Genomic DNA, 17,500 nt, shown 5'->3' with positions numbered 1-17,500 from the left:
CCTCTTCCACTCTTTTAGGCTGAGGCTCTTTAGGAGGGTTGTTATTTTTGTGTCCTAAATTGTGCATTTTCTTCAGCTTGGCCTGAGGCTTCTTGAGAGCAGTAGCATTTTCAATGAAGGAGTTACACCTGTGGAACAAAGACAGAAAAGAATGTGAGCCTCTGGCATCTAACTTAAAAAAAAAAAAAAAAAGAACTGACCAAAGAAATACCTTTCAAATCATCTTAAGGTCATATGAATGTCCTATAGGTGCAGATCTGAGCCATGAACACTTGGTTTCCTGCATTCGTTTTGGTAACTGCTGAACTCTGAAAGCTTTGCTCAGCTAGAGCAAGGCCTGGCTTCCGGTGCCCTCTGAGGACACACTGAGCGCTTCACTAAACCCTCAGACAGGCAGAGAGAGGGAGAACCACCCCCACTAAACAAAATGCTCCCTGTGCCACAGCAGATACAAACTCCTATTCAATTTGACTAGGAGGTAAGTGACATCTTTTATGATAACCATAAGCAAGACAAATGACTAATTCCGTATGGCATTGAAAAAAAAATCACATGCTGCTGTATTGACAGTTTTCTTGAAAGTTATAGTGTATATAATTTTGTGTAGGTATATGATAAAAATTCAACACCTATACTAATGGTAGGAATGCCAGGAAAAGAGACATTGGATTATTTAAACACAAGATCCATCTGATTCTGAGGTGAGGAGGCCAGATAGCTCCCTGACAGGCTCTCAGTAGGAAAGTGGAGGTGTCAGAAATGGACAGGGGCCAGTCATGGCCCTTCACCTCCACGACTGGATATTAGTTCTGCTCTTCACCATCCCTGGGTACAGCAAATGGGACTACTGCACAGGAGGTCCCTCAGAGCAAGATCTATGAAGTATTAGAAAAACTGAAGCTCATTTCTGTTGCATGCTATCTGCTTCCTCTGTGGTTTTCCTTGATTCAGAGGGAGAAGATTCCAGGGGCAATTCCTATCTGAACATCAGCCCTCCTGAGGTCCATTGGTAGTCACAGTCTTTACTGAATTATCTTCATGCCAAACCCAGTCTCTGAAATCGAAAAGTCATAGAAAATGTGTTTCCAAAGGAGGAATGGGGGGAAAAAGGATCTACACATAGATGGCTAGTTTATCCTAAATCCTCCGGCAGGCATCTTCTTTGCAAGAGGAATTCGAAATAATAGAAAAGAGATGGTAGCACGTCATCTGGATCAGACATGAATGAGTATGTATGCGTATGCACAGGTGTGCCTTGGCTACACTACCAAGCCTAGACTGACCCTCTAGAGCAGATCAGGGCCCACCTCCCCAGGCTAGAACCCAAGAAAGACACACAGCCCTTACCTGGATCGCCGCTCCTGCAGACCACTGAAACCTGCGAAGGACTGGCTTCTAATGATCCCATTGGGCCCACCGGGCGAGAAGGACTGGGGTCCTACTAACATGATTTCTGGCAGTCTGGTTGGCAGTCCTATAAGATAGTAGGAGACCATGGCAATTCACAGGCAGGTTCAGACAGAAAATGCACCGAGCATGTCAACATGTCCAAGGTGTGACACAAGGTAGAGTGACTCACAGGGTCCTTGTCATGAGAGTCATGAGATTCTTCTGCGATTTTTGCCTGTAGCATGGTTTTTTTTTTTTTTGTTGCATTTTTTTAAAGCCAAAGGGTTAGGAAAAAAAGATACAAACTTATTTAAAACAAAATGTGAAGGGCACAAAATGATCAGTTATTTTAGATTTTCTTGAGGAATTTTTTTTTTTTTGCAAAGTTTCACCAAAGATGAGAAAGAACTCTTTCAACTGTTACAGTTGAAACAGTAACAACCAAAGGGTACAAACAAGCCACTGCCAACATGAAATTCAAAAGACAGTCAGACCTACAGGTAGAATTCTACACTTAGAAGAGTCATGAGGCTAGAAGCACAAGGTCTCTCTAGGGATGAACTTACTTCAGCTTCTTCTCTCTTTCTGGCCTTCAGTGTATTTTGAAAGATAAGATTGTGCCACTACTGTGGCATTGCAAAGAGGCTAGAACTAGTGCTTACAAAAGAAGTGATCATCTAGGTTAGATAAGAAGGCCAGAGAGGGAAGGGAAGAAAAGGTAGAAGGAGAATAACAGAGAAGACATACAATCCTTACTTCAGTTGCTGGCTTGGTTTTTGTGAGGACTCAAAGTAACAGACTAAGATGCAGTGTCAAAACACCCCTTGGCTGGACAGAAGCCCAAAGTTAGCTCCCCGCCAAAGAATTGCCCTAGAACTGTTGGTAATTCTACTCTGGCGAGATTAGGCAGAAACAAAGCAGCTATCGCCGTCTCAGCAGAAGAGTTTAGGACTGAAGCCTTCCAAAGTGGGCAGATGCCCAACTGGCATGTTTGAGACTCATCTACAGTTGCCCTTTGAAAAACCAATAGAAAGCCAGGCATGGTAGTGCATACCTGTAATCCCAACACTAGGGTGAATGAAGGTCAGCAGAGAGCAAAAATGCAAAATCTATCTGAGCAATAACTAAATCAAAAAGGGGGGGGGTGGCTTCAAGTGGAAGATCCATGGGTTCAATCCCAAGTACTTGTCAAAAACAAGTGAACAAAAACTTAAAAGCAAACAGCTAGGCCTCAAGTATCTCTTGCCTCTAATCCTAGCTACTCAGGAGGCTAAGATCTGAGTACCCAGATTCAAAGTCAACCCAGGCAGAAAAGTCCCTGAGACTTCCAACTATCTAGCAAAAAGTCAGAAGTGGTGCTGTGGCTCAAGGGGTAGAGCACTAATCAAGGGAGAGCTGAAGGCCTTGAGTTCAAGCCCCAGTATTAGCACAAAAGACCAACAAAAACCCCACAGCCCTTCCCCTAACCAACCAACCAAAAACCTAGCCCCAATAGAAAAAAAAGCTAAACTACAGTAACATCCACTCCCCAATGCCTCGGCTGAGTTTACGAATCCCTTTTCTCTCCAGAGAAGTGCAGTTCTGGGATTTGTGAGCATCCTGGGCAGGGCACAGGTGCTGACTGATTTGGGATTTCATTCCCAATTCCTTTAATTCCTCAGTGAGGTTCCCACAAGCGCCCCTAAGTGGTTAATAAGTTGTCTCTATCTCACTAAGGCCATCTTGGGGCTTGAACTCTGGGCTTGGGTGCTATCTCTCAGATCTTCGGCTCAAGGCCAGAGCTCTATCACTTGAGCTACAGTGCTACTTCGGGTTTTCTGGTGGTTTATTAGAAATAAGAGTCTCCCGGACTTTCTTGCCTAGGCTAGCTTTGAACAGTGATGCTCAGATCTCAGCCTCCTGAGTAGCTAGGATTACAGGCGTGAACCACTGTGCTATTATCCCTTGCAAGCTTCTAATAAAAATCAAGAAAGTGCTGTGGGACTTATGTTCTTTCTGTATCCCCAAATTTCTTTTTTTTTTTTTTTGTAATGCTGGGTAGGCAAGCCAGAGCTTGACACAATGCTAGGCTACATCCTCAGCCTTCTACTCAATAATGATAAACAAGTATATTACGAGTTCCAATTTTGACTAATGTTATTAATATTTATCTCATTTTGTAATTACTGTTCAGTAGGTCTGTTGAATCATGGACATTCTTTGATCAAATCAAGACAAGGGTTATGGAAAACATTAAACTGTATCACTCTTAGATTTGCTACAAATAATATTTCTTAAGCCATAAAAGACGTTTTCTCTTACCCATTAGATCAACAGTTTAAACCATGTGTGTCTGGCTCCAATTCCTAAGTATTTTGATTTAATTTATATGGGATACGGCCAGCTGTAAGAGGGGCTTTACAAAGATCCCTAAAGTGATTTTTATGCTCAGCAAAGTTTAGAAGCTACTGCTTTTGGGAGGGAGGGCGGGGGGAGATTGGAAGGGATGGGCAGTGGAAACAAAGGAGGAGGAAACAATGCTTGATAAGAAATGTACTCATTACCTTGCCCATGTAATTGTAACCCCTCTGTATGGTATTTTCACAATAAAAAAAATAAAAAAAGAAGCTACAGTTTTAGAAGGTTTCTTTTTCTTTCTTCTTCTTCTTTTTTTTTTTTTTTTGGCCTGGGCGCTGTCCCTCAGCTCTTCAGCTCAAGGCTAGCGCTCTACCACTTGAGCTACAAGCGCCACTTCCGGCTTCTTCTGCTTATGTGGTGCTGAGGAATGGAACCCAGGGTCTCATGCATGCAAGGCAAGCACTCTACCACTGAGCCACCTTCCCAGCCTGAAGGTTTCTTTTACAAATTATTAGGTTAAGGAAAATAAAATGAGAGCAATAAAAAAAAAAGGATGCCAAGTTGGTTGAAAATTTAAAAGTTCTGCTAAAATAAGCTGCTACAATTTACCAAGTCCAACTTTTAAATGTTACACAGTCTTAATCACACTCTGTGAAGTTATGCTTCTGGTGAATTAGAAGCCAGAGAATGAAACACGTGGTCCAGATAGTGCCACTCTTCTGTCTTCCACAACAGGTACAGAAGGCTCCAGAACAATAATGTATGGCCAGGATTTTCAGATTATAAAGTGCTTTGGAAAGGGGGAAAACTCACAGAACAATTTCCTTACATTTACACGTGGAATACGTGAGCACCGGGAACGTGACCAGCTGAGTGGTTTTAACATTCTGTTTAGTCTCTGTTATGATCATTATCGGGAGAAAAAATTGTGAGAACTGGCTTTAGGCTGCTATCAAGTTCCCTGAAGGCTGACATACACTGCCTAAGAAGTCATCCAACAAGCTGTGTGCACGCAAGCTGCGGAGAAATAGAGGAAGTGAGGCAGGTAGGGCAGGAAGGGTCAGAGAGAAAGAGTACATAAAGCAAGCACCTGGCTCCCAGGGCCAAGAATTCAGGAGTAAGGGTGAGACTCCTTTTCTTCTAGCTCCCCCAAGCTGCAGCTTCTCTGGCAACTCTGTTTTCACTGAAAACACACACACACACACACACACACACACACACACACACACACACACACACACACACACACACACACACACACACACACACACACACACACACACACACACACACACACACACACACACACCCTACCTTTACCTCTTAGTGTTCTCCAACTTCACACACCCTCTCTTTACCTCTTAGTGTTCTCCAACACACACACACACACACACACACACACACACACACACACACACACACACACACACACGCCCTACCTCTTTACCTCTTAGTGTTCTCCAACTTCAAAATACTCCCTTTTTCCCCCAGCTTCCAGCAAAACTACCAAGTCCCACCACCAACGCTACAATACTGAGGATCAGGTTTCCAGAACTACAGGTGTTCGATCAGCCAACAGCTTTAAACTAAAGAAAGGATTGGTGGGATTAGAGCCTCACTGTTTTGGAGGACAATTTGGCAGGATCTGTTTAAAATATAAAAACGTATGTATTCCTTGGTATCTTCTCTAGAGAAATACCCAAGTACACAAAGAGATATGGTTGGGCCGGGGTGTTCACTGCAGACAATGTTTTAACAGTAGAAAATGGGAAATAAATAAACTAGGAGCTGATGGCTCAGGCCTGTAATCCTAGCTTATCAAGAGGCTGAGATCTGGAGGATCAAGGTTCAAAGCTAGCTGGAACAGAAAAGTCTGTGAGACTCTATCTCCAAAAATAACCAGCAAAAAAGTCAGGCTGGTGGAATGGGTGAAGTTCAAGGCCCTGAGTTTGAACTCCAATAATGCCAAAAAGGAAAGGAAATGTATAAATGTGAGGCATTAGGGCTGGGGGGGAGAGGGGTTATAGTTCAGTGATATAGTGCTTACCTCTCAGTCACAGGCCTTAGGTTAAATCCACAGCAACACACACACAGACAGACAGACAGACACACACACAGAGTTAATGCCTTATAGTGTAACTACAGGGTGGAATAGAATTTAACAGTTAAAAATGATACACTGTCTTAGAAAGATTCCCAGGAAAACTGCAGCACATATGCTATGAAAATGTGAAGAGTGTAAACAAAACTATATAGAACATAATACATTAATAGAAAAGTTTTGAAATGGTAGAGATGGTCTATGGAGAGGTGCAACATTTTAATTTCTACATTATTACAGAGGAAATGCGTTCATATATTTTTCACAGATATGTTTTTAGAAATTGCAGACACTTGGAGTTGGGTGTAGAGAGGGCTCCATACGCTATCATATAACTGTGAGTAGACATTTTATTTATATAATTGTATATGTGTTTGTTTATAAGTCCTACACAGAAATCCAATTTCCACGCTGGGTGCCAGTGGCTCATACCTGTAATCCTAGGTACTCAGGAGGCTGAGATCTAAGGATCATGGTTCAAAGCAGCCCAAGCAGAAAAGTCACCATGAGACTCTTATCTCCAACCAGAAGTGGTGCTGTGGCTCAAAGTGATAAAGCATTAGCCTTGAGAAAAAGGAGCTCAAGGATAGTGCCTAGGCCTTGAGTTTAAGTCCCATGACAGATGACAAAAAAAGAATTATTTTTCCCACTATATATATATATATATATATATATATATATATATATATATAGTGTTATAAATATTGATTGCATTCAAGCAGTTCAGACTCCCTTTGACATCCTTACTGTGAGTTCTGAGCTTTGTAACGACTTGTTTTTATTGGCAAAACCTTTAGAGGCTATACCAGATATGAACTATTAAGGATCACCCAAGACCCCCATCTAACAAGCAAGGAATTACGTGTAAAATAACAAAACACCTTGAACTTGGATACTCAGGGCTACTGGCGATTTGAAAAAGGTTTTACCTCTAAGGTTTGGATTCCTCTCCTGGTCTACCTGACCTGTTCTGCAGAACTAACATTTGCCTTTGTGCATTAAGTCCCAGAAAGATGTGAAATCCTCAGACCCAGGAAGCTCCTCACCGTTTCCTGTAGGGGGTGCTGCTGCACACCAGGCAGCCACCCCTGCCCTACCAGTCCCACCACCAAGGGACACAGGGCTCTTTCAGGAAAGAATCCCAAGCACCTTGGTGAAGAGTTAAACACACTTTACTGTCCTGAGCCGAGCTTCTTGGCCAAGAAGCCTGAAGGCCACAGCTGTTTCTCTTCTTGATTCAATGAGAATTAGCAGGCAGATTTGGAACAAGAGCACCGGACCTGGAGATGGGAGGAGCAGGAACAGAAGGAAGACTAGAAAGAAAAGGCCCATGAGGAAGAAGAGGAGGGGAGAGGCAGGGTGTGTGTGTGTGGGGGGGGGGGGAATTGGAGGAGGGGAAGAAGGGGGGTGGGGGAGGGCTGAAGGGGCTGTGGTAGAGAAGAAAATCAATGGACTCGCACTTAGAAGGCTGAGATCTGAGGATCTCCCATTTGAAGCCAGCTGGGGCAGAAAAATCTGTGAAGAAAGAGTCTTAGCTCCAATGAACCACATGGAGCTGTTGCTCAGTGGTAGAACACTAGCCTTGAGTGAAAAAGCTAAACAAGAACTTGAGACCCTTGAGTTCAAGCTCTAGTCCGGGCACTGAAAAAAAACAAACTTTGAATTTCTAGAAAAATGTTATCATCCCTTGTGCAAGAGGAAGTGCCACGAAATCAGACCTTGCAAAGTTAAAGTTGAAGAAATCAGGAACCCTGGGAGAGGCGACTGTTTCTTCCTTTCCCTGAGCACTACAGCCCAGCCAGCAGGCAGGTCCCACTGCGCTTTCTGAGTCATTTCTTCGAACCCCCCTTGGCTTTCTCCTTTCCTCACAATGCCATCCTGTTTCTGCTCCCCCACATCTTGGCCAAGGGCAGGAGTAGAATTCAGTTGTCTGCTAGGAACATGTGGGCCAGATGTAAATAGCCTGCTATGCTAAATGATTATTTGAGATGAATCCTAAAAATAGGTGTGTGCTTATTATATGGTTGCAAGGTGCCTATTACAAAACACTTGACTAATCTTTTTTTAGAAAAAGGATATACTTGTTATTGCCTATTCTCTTCTCTGTGACTGCTTTAAAATAAATCAATGCAGGGTTAGTAGTTGCTTCTCAGTGGGCAATGTTTTAGAAGTGATAAATACCTGGATGGTACGATGCACTGATTGACTAAGTGATATAAACAGATGATAAAATTTATAGAGCAAAGCAGTGTAGCCCCACTCCTCAGCAGAGAGGAGCTGGGACAATCAGGCAGGTGTTCTACTTTGTATCTTAGGCTAGCCCCAAACTCCATCAACTGCCGAGATTCTGTGTCTGTAGATTAAAGGGAGCAACTGCTTTCCCATTATAATGCAGAAGTGTTGTTAAGTCTCACTGAGAACAAAACACTATCTCCACTTGCAGTCACAAAATTACTTGGGTCTTTTTGTTGTTGTACTGGGATTTGAATTCAGAACAACCCTCTCTTACTTGGCTTGTTTGCTTCAAGTTTGGCATTCTACCACTTGAACCACACCTCCACTTTCAGCTTTTTGCTGGTTAAATGAAGAGTCTCAAGGACTTTTCTGCCTGGTCTGACTTTGAAACCAGGATCCTCAGACCTCAGGCTTCTGAGATATCTAAGATTATAAGCATGAGCCACCACTGCCTAGCTATAAAGCAAGATTGTAAGTGGTACCCATCCCTTTATGCTCTGAGATGCAGCAGAGCAGTGATTAAGGTCTTCCCTAAGATGGAACAAATCTGAACTCAATTTGGTTTCTTCACATAACAGCTGTTCAATACGCATGGCTATTGAATGTCTTTGAAACACAGCTTCCTCTTTTGTGTAAAAAGACTAACAATTCGGAAGAGTTTCATGAAAGCCCATGAAACAATATCCACAAACCCTGGTAAATACTGCTTACTAAAAACTAGTTGTTACTAATTATTTAAATAATAGAGTTCTCTCAAAACAGGAGATAAATCAAGTAGGGAGAGTCAGCAAGCTTCCTGAGGAAGAAAAGAAACGTAGCTATACATAGAGGAACGATAAGTTGAGAAGGTGTGAGCTAAAGAAGCTAGAACACAGAATGTGTGTGACACAGAATGCTTTAAAAAAAAAATCAGTCATGGGGCTTGAACTCAGGCCCTGGGCTCTGTCCCTGAGCGTTTTTGCTTGAGGCTATCACTCTACCACTTTGAGCCACAGCACCATTTGCAGTTTTCTGGTGGTTAATTGGAGGTAAGAGTCTCATAGACTTTCCTTCCCCAGGCTGGTTTTGAACCGCAATTTTCAGATCTCAGCTTCTTGAGTAGCTAGGGTTTCAGGCGTGAGTCATCAGCACCTGGCTGTAGACAGCATGCTTTAAATAGTTACACAGACTGACTGCTGTGCACCACTTGAGCCACAGCTCTACTTTGGGATTTTTGGTGTTTCATTGGAACTAAGAGTCTCACAGACTTGGCTGCCCTGGCTGGCTTTGAACCAAGATCCTCAGATTTCAGATTCCCAAGTACCTAGATTACAGGTGTGGCACTTTGCCCCTGGAGTATTTTGTTAATTTAATCCAGGTGTTTTCATACCATTTGATGATTCTGGCCTGAATCAATTACTGTTACCATGGAGGCAAAATGGAGCTCTTTGAACGCCATAATTCCTTCTCACATGAGAAAAAACTTTGTCTTTTTACTCATTTATTTGTTTGTTGTCAGTATGAATTCATGAAAAAGCCAACTGTTTCCTAAAACATTTTCTGAGCCACCCAGCCAGAGGGATCTCACTTTGTGAACTGACATGTTCTGGGACTCAGCTGAGCTGTAATTCTTTTCCCAAGTGCTCCATCACTGTAAGTGTGCCACACCCTTCTTGAGTGTGTGTACAAGATATCTTTGGGATCTTCTATTGTCCTCAGCATGAGGTCAAGAGAGGAAAAAAAGCACTGGTTTTGGTTGAGCATGGTGGTGGTACAGCAGGAATATAGTAGTCTGAGGCAAGCCTGGGCAAATGTGTTAAGACCCTCTCTAAAAACAAAATAAAAGCAAAAGGACTGGGGACATGACTCAAGTAGTAGAACAATAACCTAGCAAGCATGAGGCCCTGAGTTCAATCCCAGGGCAAAAATAAATAAACATACAAATAAATGGAGGGGGGAAGAAGAAAAAAGAAGTTTAAAAAAATATTGTCTCTGAAAGCAGGTTGACCCCAGGGGTCACTTAGTTCACCTGCCCTCTTTAAGTCCTTGCTTTTCTGGTCAATAAATGAGAATAATAATTTCCTAAGTAACCCAGGTTTGTGTCAAGGGGAAAAGGAGTGAATGGCTTAGAGTAGAGCAGCAGCCTTTCCTACTAATTAGAATTTGCAATCTGAAGAGATAGCTGACTTTTAGCAATCAGATGAAATGCACTCGTTACCATCCATATTTTACAGGTGAAGCAGTACGGAGATGAAGTAATTAGACACTGCTGCTCTCCCTTTGTCTCTCTGATATTCCCTTGCAAAAAAATGACAGACAGCAGGGTACGTGGAAGCTATTTTAAGGGTCTGACTGAGTCATTTGAAGAATATAAAGAAGAAATGTTAATAGCATGTCTATTCATTGGGATGGTCAATTGTTGGAACTTCTGGATAACTGACACGGTTTCAGCCCTGGGGAAAACGAAAAATGCTGTTTCTTCTTCCGTTCTGGTGGATTAAATAAATGCAAGGAGTAGCAGCTGGCCTTACGATAATTAGAAGAGAAATGATTCAGGACATAAAGCTTGCTTAAATCTCTCAAGGGGATGGGTTGATTTTGACTAATGTTGTCATCACTCACTTTAAAATGCAAAGCCCAGAACACTTGTAGACCTTCATTTATGCACATGACACATCAGAGCAAGTTAGAGAGGGAAAAAAAAGCATTTTGCACTTAAATGAAAGCTGAGCTTGTTGCAGTGAGGAACTTCATTTATGGTTTTTACACGGAGACCAAAACCATGGCTATCCAAAGGGGAAACATCCCTTGGGAATGTGGTCTTCAGCCACAGCTTGGCTGATCCTGCTGAGAGAAATATAGACCCACCACAAACCCTCATGTTTGGATGATCAGATTCACAGACAACACTCCAATAGGGAAGAAAATCACTTCCTTCAGGCATATTTTAGCTGGCCTGTTTTTCCCTAGAACTGAGTGGATACTTTCCCTCCCTCCTTGGTCCCCTCCCATCCACCAATCCTCCCTCCCAACCTCCCATCTTCCCTTCCTCCTTCCCTCTCTCCCTCCTTCCCTTCCTTCCTTCCTTCCTTCCTTCCTTCCTTCCTTCCTTCCTCTACCTTAAGATGTTTCCTGATATCCAGGCTATTTGGCAGTTGCACAGGAGGGATAGGTAGGAATATCATGATCCAGACTTGCCTAGGCAAAAATATGAGGCCCTATTTGAAAAACAACTAAAATTGAAAAAAAAAAAAAGTGAAGGGATGGGGGCCTGTTTGTAGTAGAGTGTCACTGAGATTAACTCCCAGTAGCATTCCTGCCCAGCCCCCCCTCCAAAAAAAAAAAAAAGATTTGTAGAGAGATTGCCTACATAACCAAACTAATGGATCTTTTTTTCTTAGATGCAGTTGATTTTTCTCTGGATACTGTAGCAAGTGAACTGATGGAGGATTGATTGATTGGCACTTATAGGATAGCAAATATAAAACACTGGCTCAGTTACAGCAATGTCACGTAATCATGATCTACATTTGAGTTGGGAGGCTATAGTTCAAACCTTTGCAACAGGAAGGTACAGCCACATGCTTTAAAACTAAAGCTGTTCTTTCAAACATGAGTTACATTCATCACTGTATTCTTGTTGTTATGACAACACTTTTTAAAAAGCAGCACTTCAAATGCTTGGCGTGTAGGCATCTTATTATAGAATTGAAAATAATAGATGAGGGTATGCCTTGCTGTTCCTCAGGCCTGAACAGGGGGCTGGGGCTCATCAGCACATGTGCAGTTTAAGCACCTGGACTCCTTTTTTTGGCTCTGGTCCCTAAAGTTTTCTGACTTCCTCTTTTCTCTACCCACAAGCAAAGGGAGGGCTTACCCAGGAGAGGGTAGCACTAAGAATTTATGTGGAAAGTTGCTTATTATTACTCACACACAGTCTCTATTCTGTGGCTGTATTTATGAACAAGAAATTCTTTTTTTCCTCCACATTTTCATTATCTTTAAGTGGTTGCATAAAGGAGGTGCCATTTAACAAAGCAATTTATGAGTACAATGCATTTGGATCAGTGTCACCCCCTTCTACCCACCCCTTTCCTTTTTTTGTGGTATATACCATGAGTTCTTGACTGCTTTCTCTGCCCTTCCCTGTTTCATTCCTCTACTCCTCTTCCCTGGGCTCCACACCTCTCCTGCAAGCACCCATTTCCTGGTATTTATTCTGTTGGGCTATGACTTTGTCCCTCTACAAAAATTACATCATTTGAGCTCTTCATAGAATCGACTAAGTTCAAGTAATTAATTTGTAACCCCTGGCATACCACCCAACATGTTTACTTATAGGTTTATAGGCACATTCTAGCTACCACAAATGAGGGAAAACATTCAAACTTTGTCTCTCTGAATCTGACTTACTCTACTTAATATAATTTTTTTCCAAATCGTTATGCTGTATTTTCTTGATTGTGGGTACCTCAGGTAGTTTTTTAGTGTCTGTAAAGGATCATGTATTCCAGACTGCTTATTATTAGCTATCAGAATGATTTACATAAATGGAACTTTATAGAATGAAAAAGTTCTCGAAACACAGAAATATTATGAAAATTAATTAAGGGATACTGCTGTTGGTGTGAACCTGTCACAGGAATTGATGACATACTGTGTTTGCATTACAGTTTGATTAAAGAACCCAGATATTTGCTTTAATTTGATTTGAGTTACAATTTTAGGTTTGTTTTTTTTTTTTTGGTTGGCTGTGGGACTTGAACTCTGGGCCTGGGCACTGTCCCTGAACTCTTCAGCCACTTCCGGTTTTCTGGTGGTTAATTGGAGGTAAGAATCTCACAGACATTTCTGCCCAGGCTGGCTTTGAACTATAATCCTCAGCTCTCAGCTTCCTGAGTAGCTAGGATTACAGGCGTGAGCCACCAGCACCCAGCTATTTTAATTTCTTTTCGCAATATACAAATAGGATAATGTTTCTACTTAGGGAGTGAGCCAGTTGAATGTTGGAATTTTCCTGTCATTGTGTATTAATTAATAGGGAGAAAATTATTTTGTGTTTAATTCTGTCTTGAAGCAAATTTGACTGATTACTTCACTTTAGTCTTTTGAAATCTATGGTGTTCTGTTTGAAATCTTGTGAATTATTGCCAAATGAAAAGAATGCTGACCAAAATATGGAGGAAGAAAGTCAGGTGCTGGTAGCTCATGCCTGTAATCCTAGCTACTCAAGAGGCTGAAATCTGAGGATTGTGATCCCAAACCAGCCTAGGCAGAAAATTCTGTGAGACTCTTATCTCCAACTAATAACAACAAAAAGTGGTACTGAAGCTGTGATTCAAATATTAGAATATCAGCTTTGAGAAAAGAAAGAGAGAGGGGGGAAGGGGAAAAGGAAGGAAGGAAGGAAGGAAGGAAGGAAGGAAGGAAGGGAGTAATAAACAGATTAATCACAGAACAACTGTTATTCTAAAACTCTAAGAGTAGAGTGGTACAATGTATGCATATGCTGTCACACACCAGCACTTTTAAAACTGAGTAGCTTCCAGAGGCCTACACACATGTTCTCTGCATGGCAATTTTAGCAAATTAAGCTACTATAATAGGAAGGGATTGTGGTTTCATTACGGATCCTTCCTGCTGCATATCAAGAGGTGGCTACATACATAACATCTGCTGAATGATTCTTGCTTGCCAAAACCAAATAATTTATCATCAGAATTCAAAGCAATTAGGTAGAGCTATGCATAACTGCCTAGATTATCCACAGAGCCGAATTATGTTCCTTTTTATTGTCCATCAAGGGCTTTAAATAATTTCTTACTATCCTGTTTTGTCTAAGGGATAAGAAGATAGAAAACTCTATCAAGGCAAATCTAAGCTGATTCTTAGTTTTAAATGCAATGTCACACAAAGAAAGAACAAACGTTTATGAATCCAGAAATGGATTCATCAGCATATGGCAAATTCCCAACACCAAAGACAAAAGAATACATTTGAGGCTTATTTGTACACATGAGGAATACCATACTTCTTGTATTTTGAGCCTATCATACTCTCTCCCCTTGCTCTCCATACACGCACAAGACTCCCATGATCACACCAAAGCAATCACAGTGGATACCTTATCTTCTGAGTCAGGCCAGAACTGTTTGGAAGACTTCTTTATATATATTTTTGGGTCCAGTTGTAGGGCCTGAACTCTGGGCCTGGGCGCTGTCCCTCAGCTCTTCAGCTTAAGGCTAGCGCTCTACCCCTTGAGCCACAGCGCCACTTCCGGCTTTTTCTTTTTGCTTATGTGGTGCTGAGGAATCGAACCCAGGGCCTCATGCATGCAAGGCAAGCACTCTACCACTGAGCCACCTTCCCAGCCCAACTTCTTTATATTTTCTAAGCCTCAAATCTCATTTTGTAATAGTTGACCTTCCGCGCCTTACCCTGCTTTTTTATCTTGTTTCATTGGAGAGAAAGTAGTTTTCCCTCATTTTCTTGTGTCCTCTACCCATCAGCTTGGGTGAAGTCATAAACAGCAAGATGAGAGGTGTTGATTCTTTGGAAAGCCTGGGAGAAATAAAGCAGGGAACAGATGCTCTCTGGACAAATCCTCTCAGGGCCTCAGAATTCTTACCAATCAAATAGTAACAGGAACAGGATGAAGAAAGGACAAGAGACACAAAAGACAGACCAACCAGAGGCAACCTAGGGACCCTATTTTGGTCAGGATAATAAAACAACTCTGAAGCTGTCTTTGAGACCCTTGGGATTTCTTTTTTTGTTTTGGGGTGGGGTGGCTGTCTTGGGGATTGGATTTAGGGCCTGGTGTTAGCCTTGAGTTTTTTTTTTTTTTTGCTCAAGGCTTGTAGTGTTCCACTACTTGAGTCCAAACTCCACTTTTCATTTCTGGGTGGTAAAATGGAGGTAAGAGTCTCAGGGATTTTCCTGCCTGGGCTGACTTCTAACTGCAGTCCCCAGATCTCAGCCTCCTGAGCAGCTAGAATTACAGGTATGAGCCACTGTTGCCAGACCACATTGGACATCTGGAGAAGTATTAGGTATTCGCGAATAGGAAGACAGCGGTACTAAGTTGGCTGGGCAAGAAATGGCATTAGAGTTACATCCATCCTTCTGAGATGCAGACATGTGTATGAATGAGACACTGTGAGTGATAGGTTTGCTTTAAGATTCTTCAATCCACACAGCCAAAGGGATCAATAAAACAAACATAGGGAAATCTTGACAATTTTTGCTGCTAGATGATGGATATTCAGGGATTTGTTGTCCCAGTTGGCCTTTCATGCGTATTATTTGAATATTTTATTAATTTACTGTGTCTGCTAGCTGAATGCTGATATAAGTAGGTAACCCAAATAACTGATGGGCAAAGCAGACATGCGTAGCCCAGAAGCAGTGATTCTCCAACTTTATCTCCTTTGTGAATGTGTCATGACACCGTGAATAAAAGAATGGGGGAAGGGTATAGGACAGAGACAATACATGAAGAAGCCTGTCTCCCTCAGATTTGGTGCAGATAAGAGGGAGAGGGAGAATTGGTTTGACCGTTTAGCTTGTTGGCTCTTACTGCCCCATGTTCAAAACAAACAAGAAGCCAGGCACTGACAGCTCATGCCTGTAATCCTAGCTACTCAGGAAGCTGTGATTTGAGAATCATGGTTCAAAACCATCCTGGGCAGGAATATCTGTGAGACTCTTATCTCCAATTAATTACCATAAAACTGGACGCAGGTCTGTGGCTCAAAGTGGTAGAGTTCTAGACTAGAGCAAAAGAGCTCAGGGACAGTGCCCAGGCCCTGAGTTCAAGTCCCATGATGGACCAAGAAAAAAAAAAAGCAAACAAGAAGTCATACTGATGGTCAAATTCATTGGTTCAAATGAGTTCCGGATCCACCTAGCTATCCAGTCTGCTCAGGCCAACATCTGTGTAAACAATGAAACCTCAAGGGGGGATTATCTCTCTTGCGCGTGGAACAGATGTTTTTCTTTTGTTCTACCACTTGAGTAATGCCTCCAGCCCTGCTTTTTAAAATAATTTTTTTATTGTGATTAAGTGATTGCATAAATTTCACAAATTTCACAGTATTGTGAGATAGTGATATTTAAAGTCACAAACAGATTCTAACTTTCATGAGGCAAATGGTCATTATCATGGTCTATAAAGTTTGTGAATTCTATGAGCTTTGACAATACAATTTCTTCCACATTGGGTGATCTGTACATTTCTTTCCTTTTGTTTAGCGTAAGCTGTTTCCTTTCCCTTTCATTCCCTCCCTCCCATCACTGCCCTTGAGTTACTCAGTTCGTTTCCATCAGTGTCCAGTGCGGCTGATGGGCCCCTCTGTTGTATATTTTCCCATTTCCCCCTGATTCTGTGCCCTCCTCCTAGCTTCCCTCAGATATGCGCATATATACAAACCATATATGTGGTCAAGAACATGGGCTCACTTAGTAATAATATGACAAAATGAGTGGAGGTCCTTTATCGTATCTCCTTGCATTTTGGATTTAACATCCACATATCAGGGAGACCATGTACCATTTGTTTCTTTGCTCTTGTCCTGTCCTGCTTTTTGCTGGTTATTTTGGAGATGCCCAGGCTGGCCTTGAACTGTGATTCATCAGATCTTAGCCTCCTGAATAGTTTAGGAGGTGTGAACCTGTGGCTCCCAGTGGAGCCTCCATTTTTGTCTGTGGGTCTCTAGGAGAATTGAACAGGAATATATTGGACGTTTGCCATAGACAAGGGGACACAGAGGCTTCTAGGACTTGAAGAAATAAATGCATACTTTGAACAAACTGGAAGCACCAATTTTTTTTTCTTCAGAGTGGGACTTGAACTTGGTATCTGACACTTGGCTCACTGGCTGGTGCCCGACCACCTGAGCTGAAGCAGTGAATCAGCATCCATGTAGGGAAGTTAGATGTTGAAGCTAATTGACTCTGATTTTCCCAACTGTGCAGTTTCCAAAGTATTCAGTACAGGTACTTCTGGGACCGTGGCAGATCAGAATCAAGAGAATAGCTCTCACCTTTTGGCGAGACACAGGTGATTGTATCTCCAATGTCTGACAGTGGGCTCAGAGAAGCACCTTTATTTGTGAAACAGATGACAATATTTCAGGCCTACAGACTGCATTTTCTCAAGCGCATTGCCCTCTATGTGGATTAGGTGGGGTGGTTGGTGTCATTCCTTGTTTTACAGGTCAGAAAACTGACCTGCACGTAAGAAAGCTGTCAGAGCTGGAAGCAGAATCAATCGTAGCCTCTTCCCTACTCACCTTAGCTGACACAACTACACAAATCCTTTGCTAGTTTTCCTTTCTCATTTCTTGCATTTTATTCTTTTGAAACAGTGTTTCTCTTTGTAGTCCAGGCTGGCCTAGAACTTGCAGTCTTCCAGGCTCAGCCTCTTGAGTGCTGGGTTTACAGGTGTGTCCCACCACA

The 17,500-nt window shown here is 42.2% G+C and overlaps 1 protein-coding gene across 6 annotated transcripts in view; it reads right to left on the bottom strand.

Annotated features, from left to right (window-relative positions):
* The window catches only part of Ripor2 (RHO family interacting cell polarization regulator 2), a 180,307-nt gene that overhangs the window by 53,392 nt on the left and 109,415 nt on the right, over positions 1-17,500 (bottom strand). For all 6 annotated transcript variants that reach the window (XM_070024447.1, XM_070024443.1, XM_070024446.1 and 3 more), the window contains exons 2-3: positions 1,348-1,474; positions 1-128 (exon numbers count right to left, since the gene is read on the bottom strand). The exon at positions 1-128 is cut by the window's left edge and continues 28 nt beyond it. In XM_070024447.1, the coding sequence (XP_069880548.1) occupies positions 1-128; positions 1,348-1,474 (255 nt within the window). The remainder of the gene's footprint in view (positions 129-1,347; positions 1,475-17,500) is intronic.

The sequence above is a fragment of the Dipodomys merriami genome, unplaced genomic scaffold (genome assembly GCF_024711535.1).
Source record: "Dipodomys merriami isolate MVZ:Mamm:240054 unplaced genomic scaffold, mDipMer1.0.p SCAF_16, whole genome shotgun sequence".
NCBI lineage: Eukaryota > Metazoa > Chordata > Mammalia > Rodentia > Heteromyidae > Dipodomys > Dipodomys merriami.
Note: the sequence above shows the minus strand (reverse complement) of the source record. Positions and strands in the feature narration are given on the sequence as shown.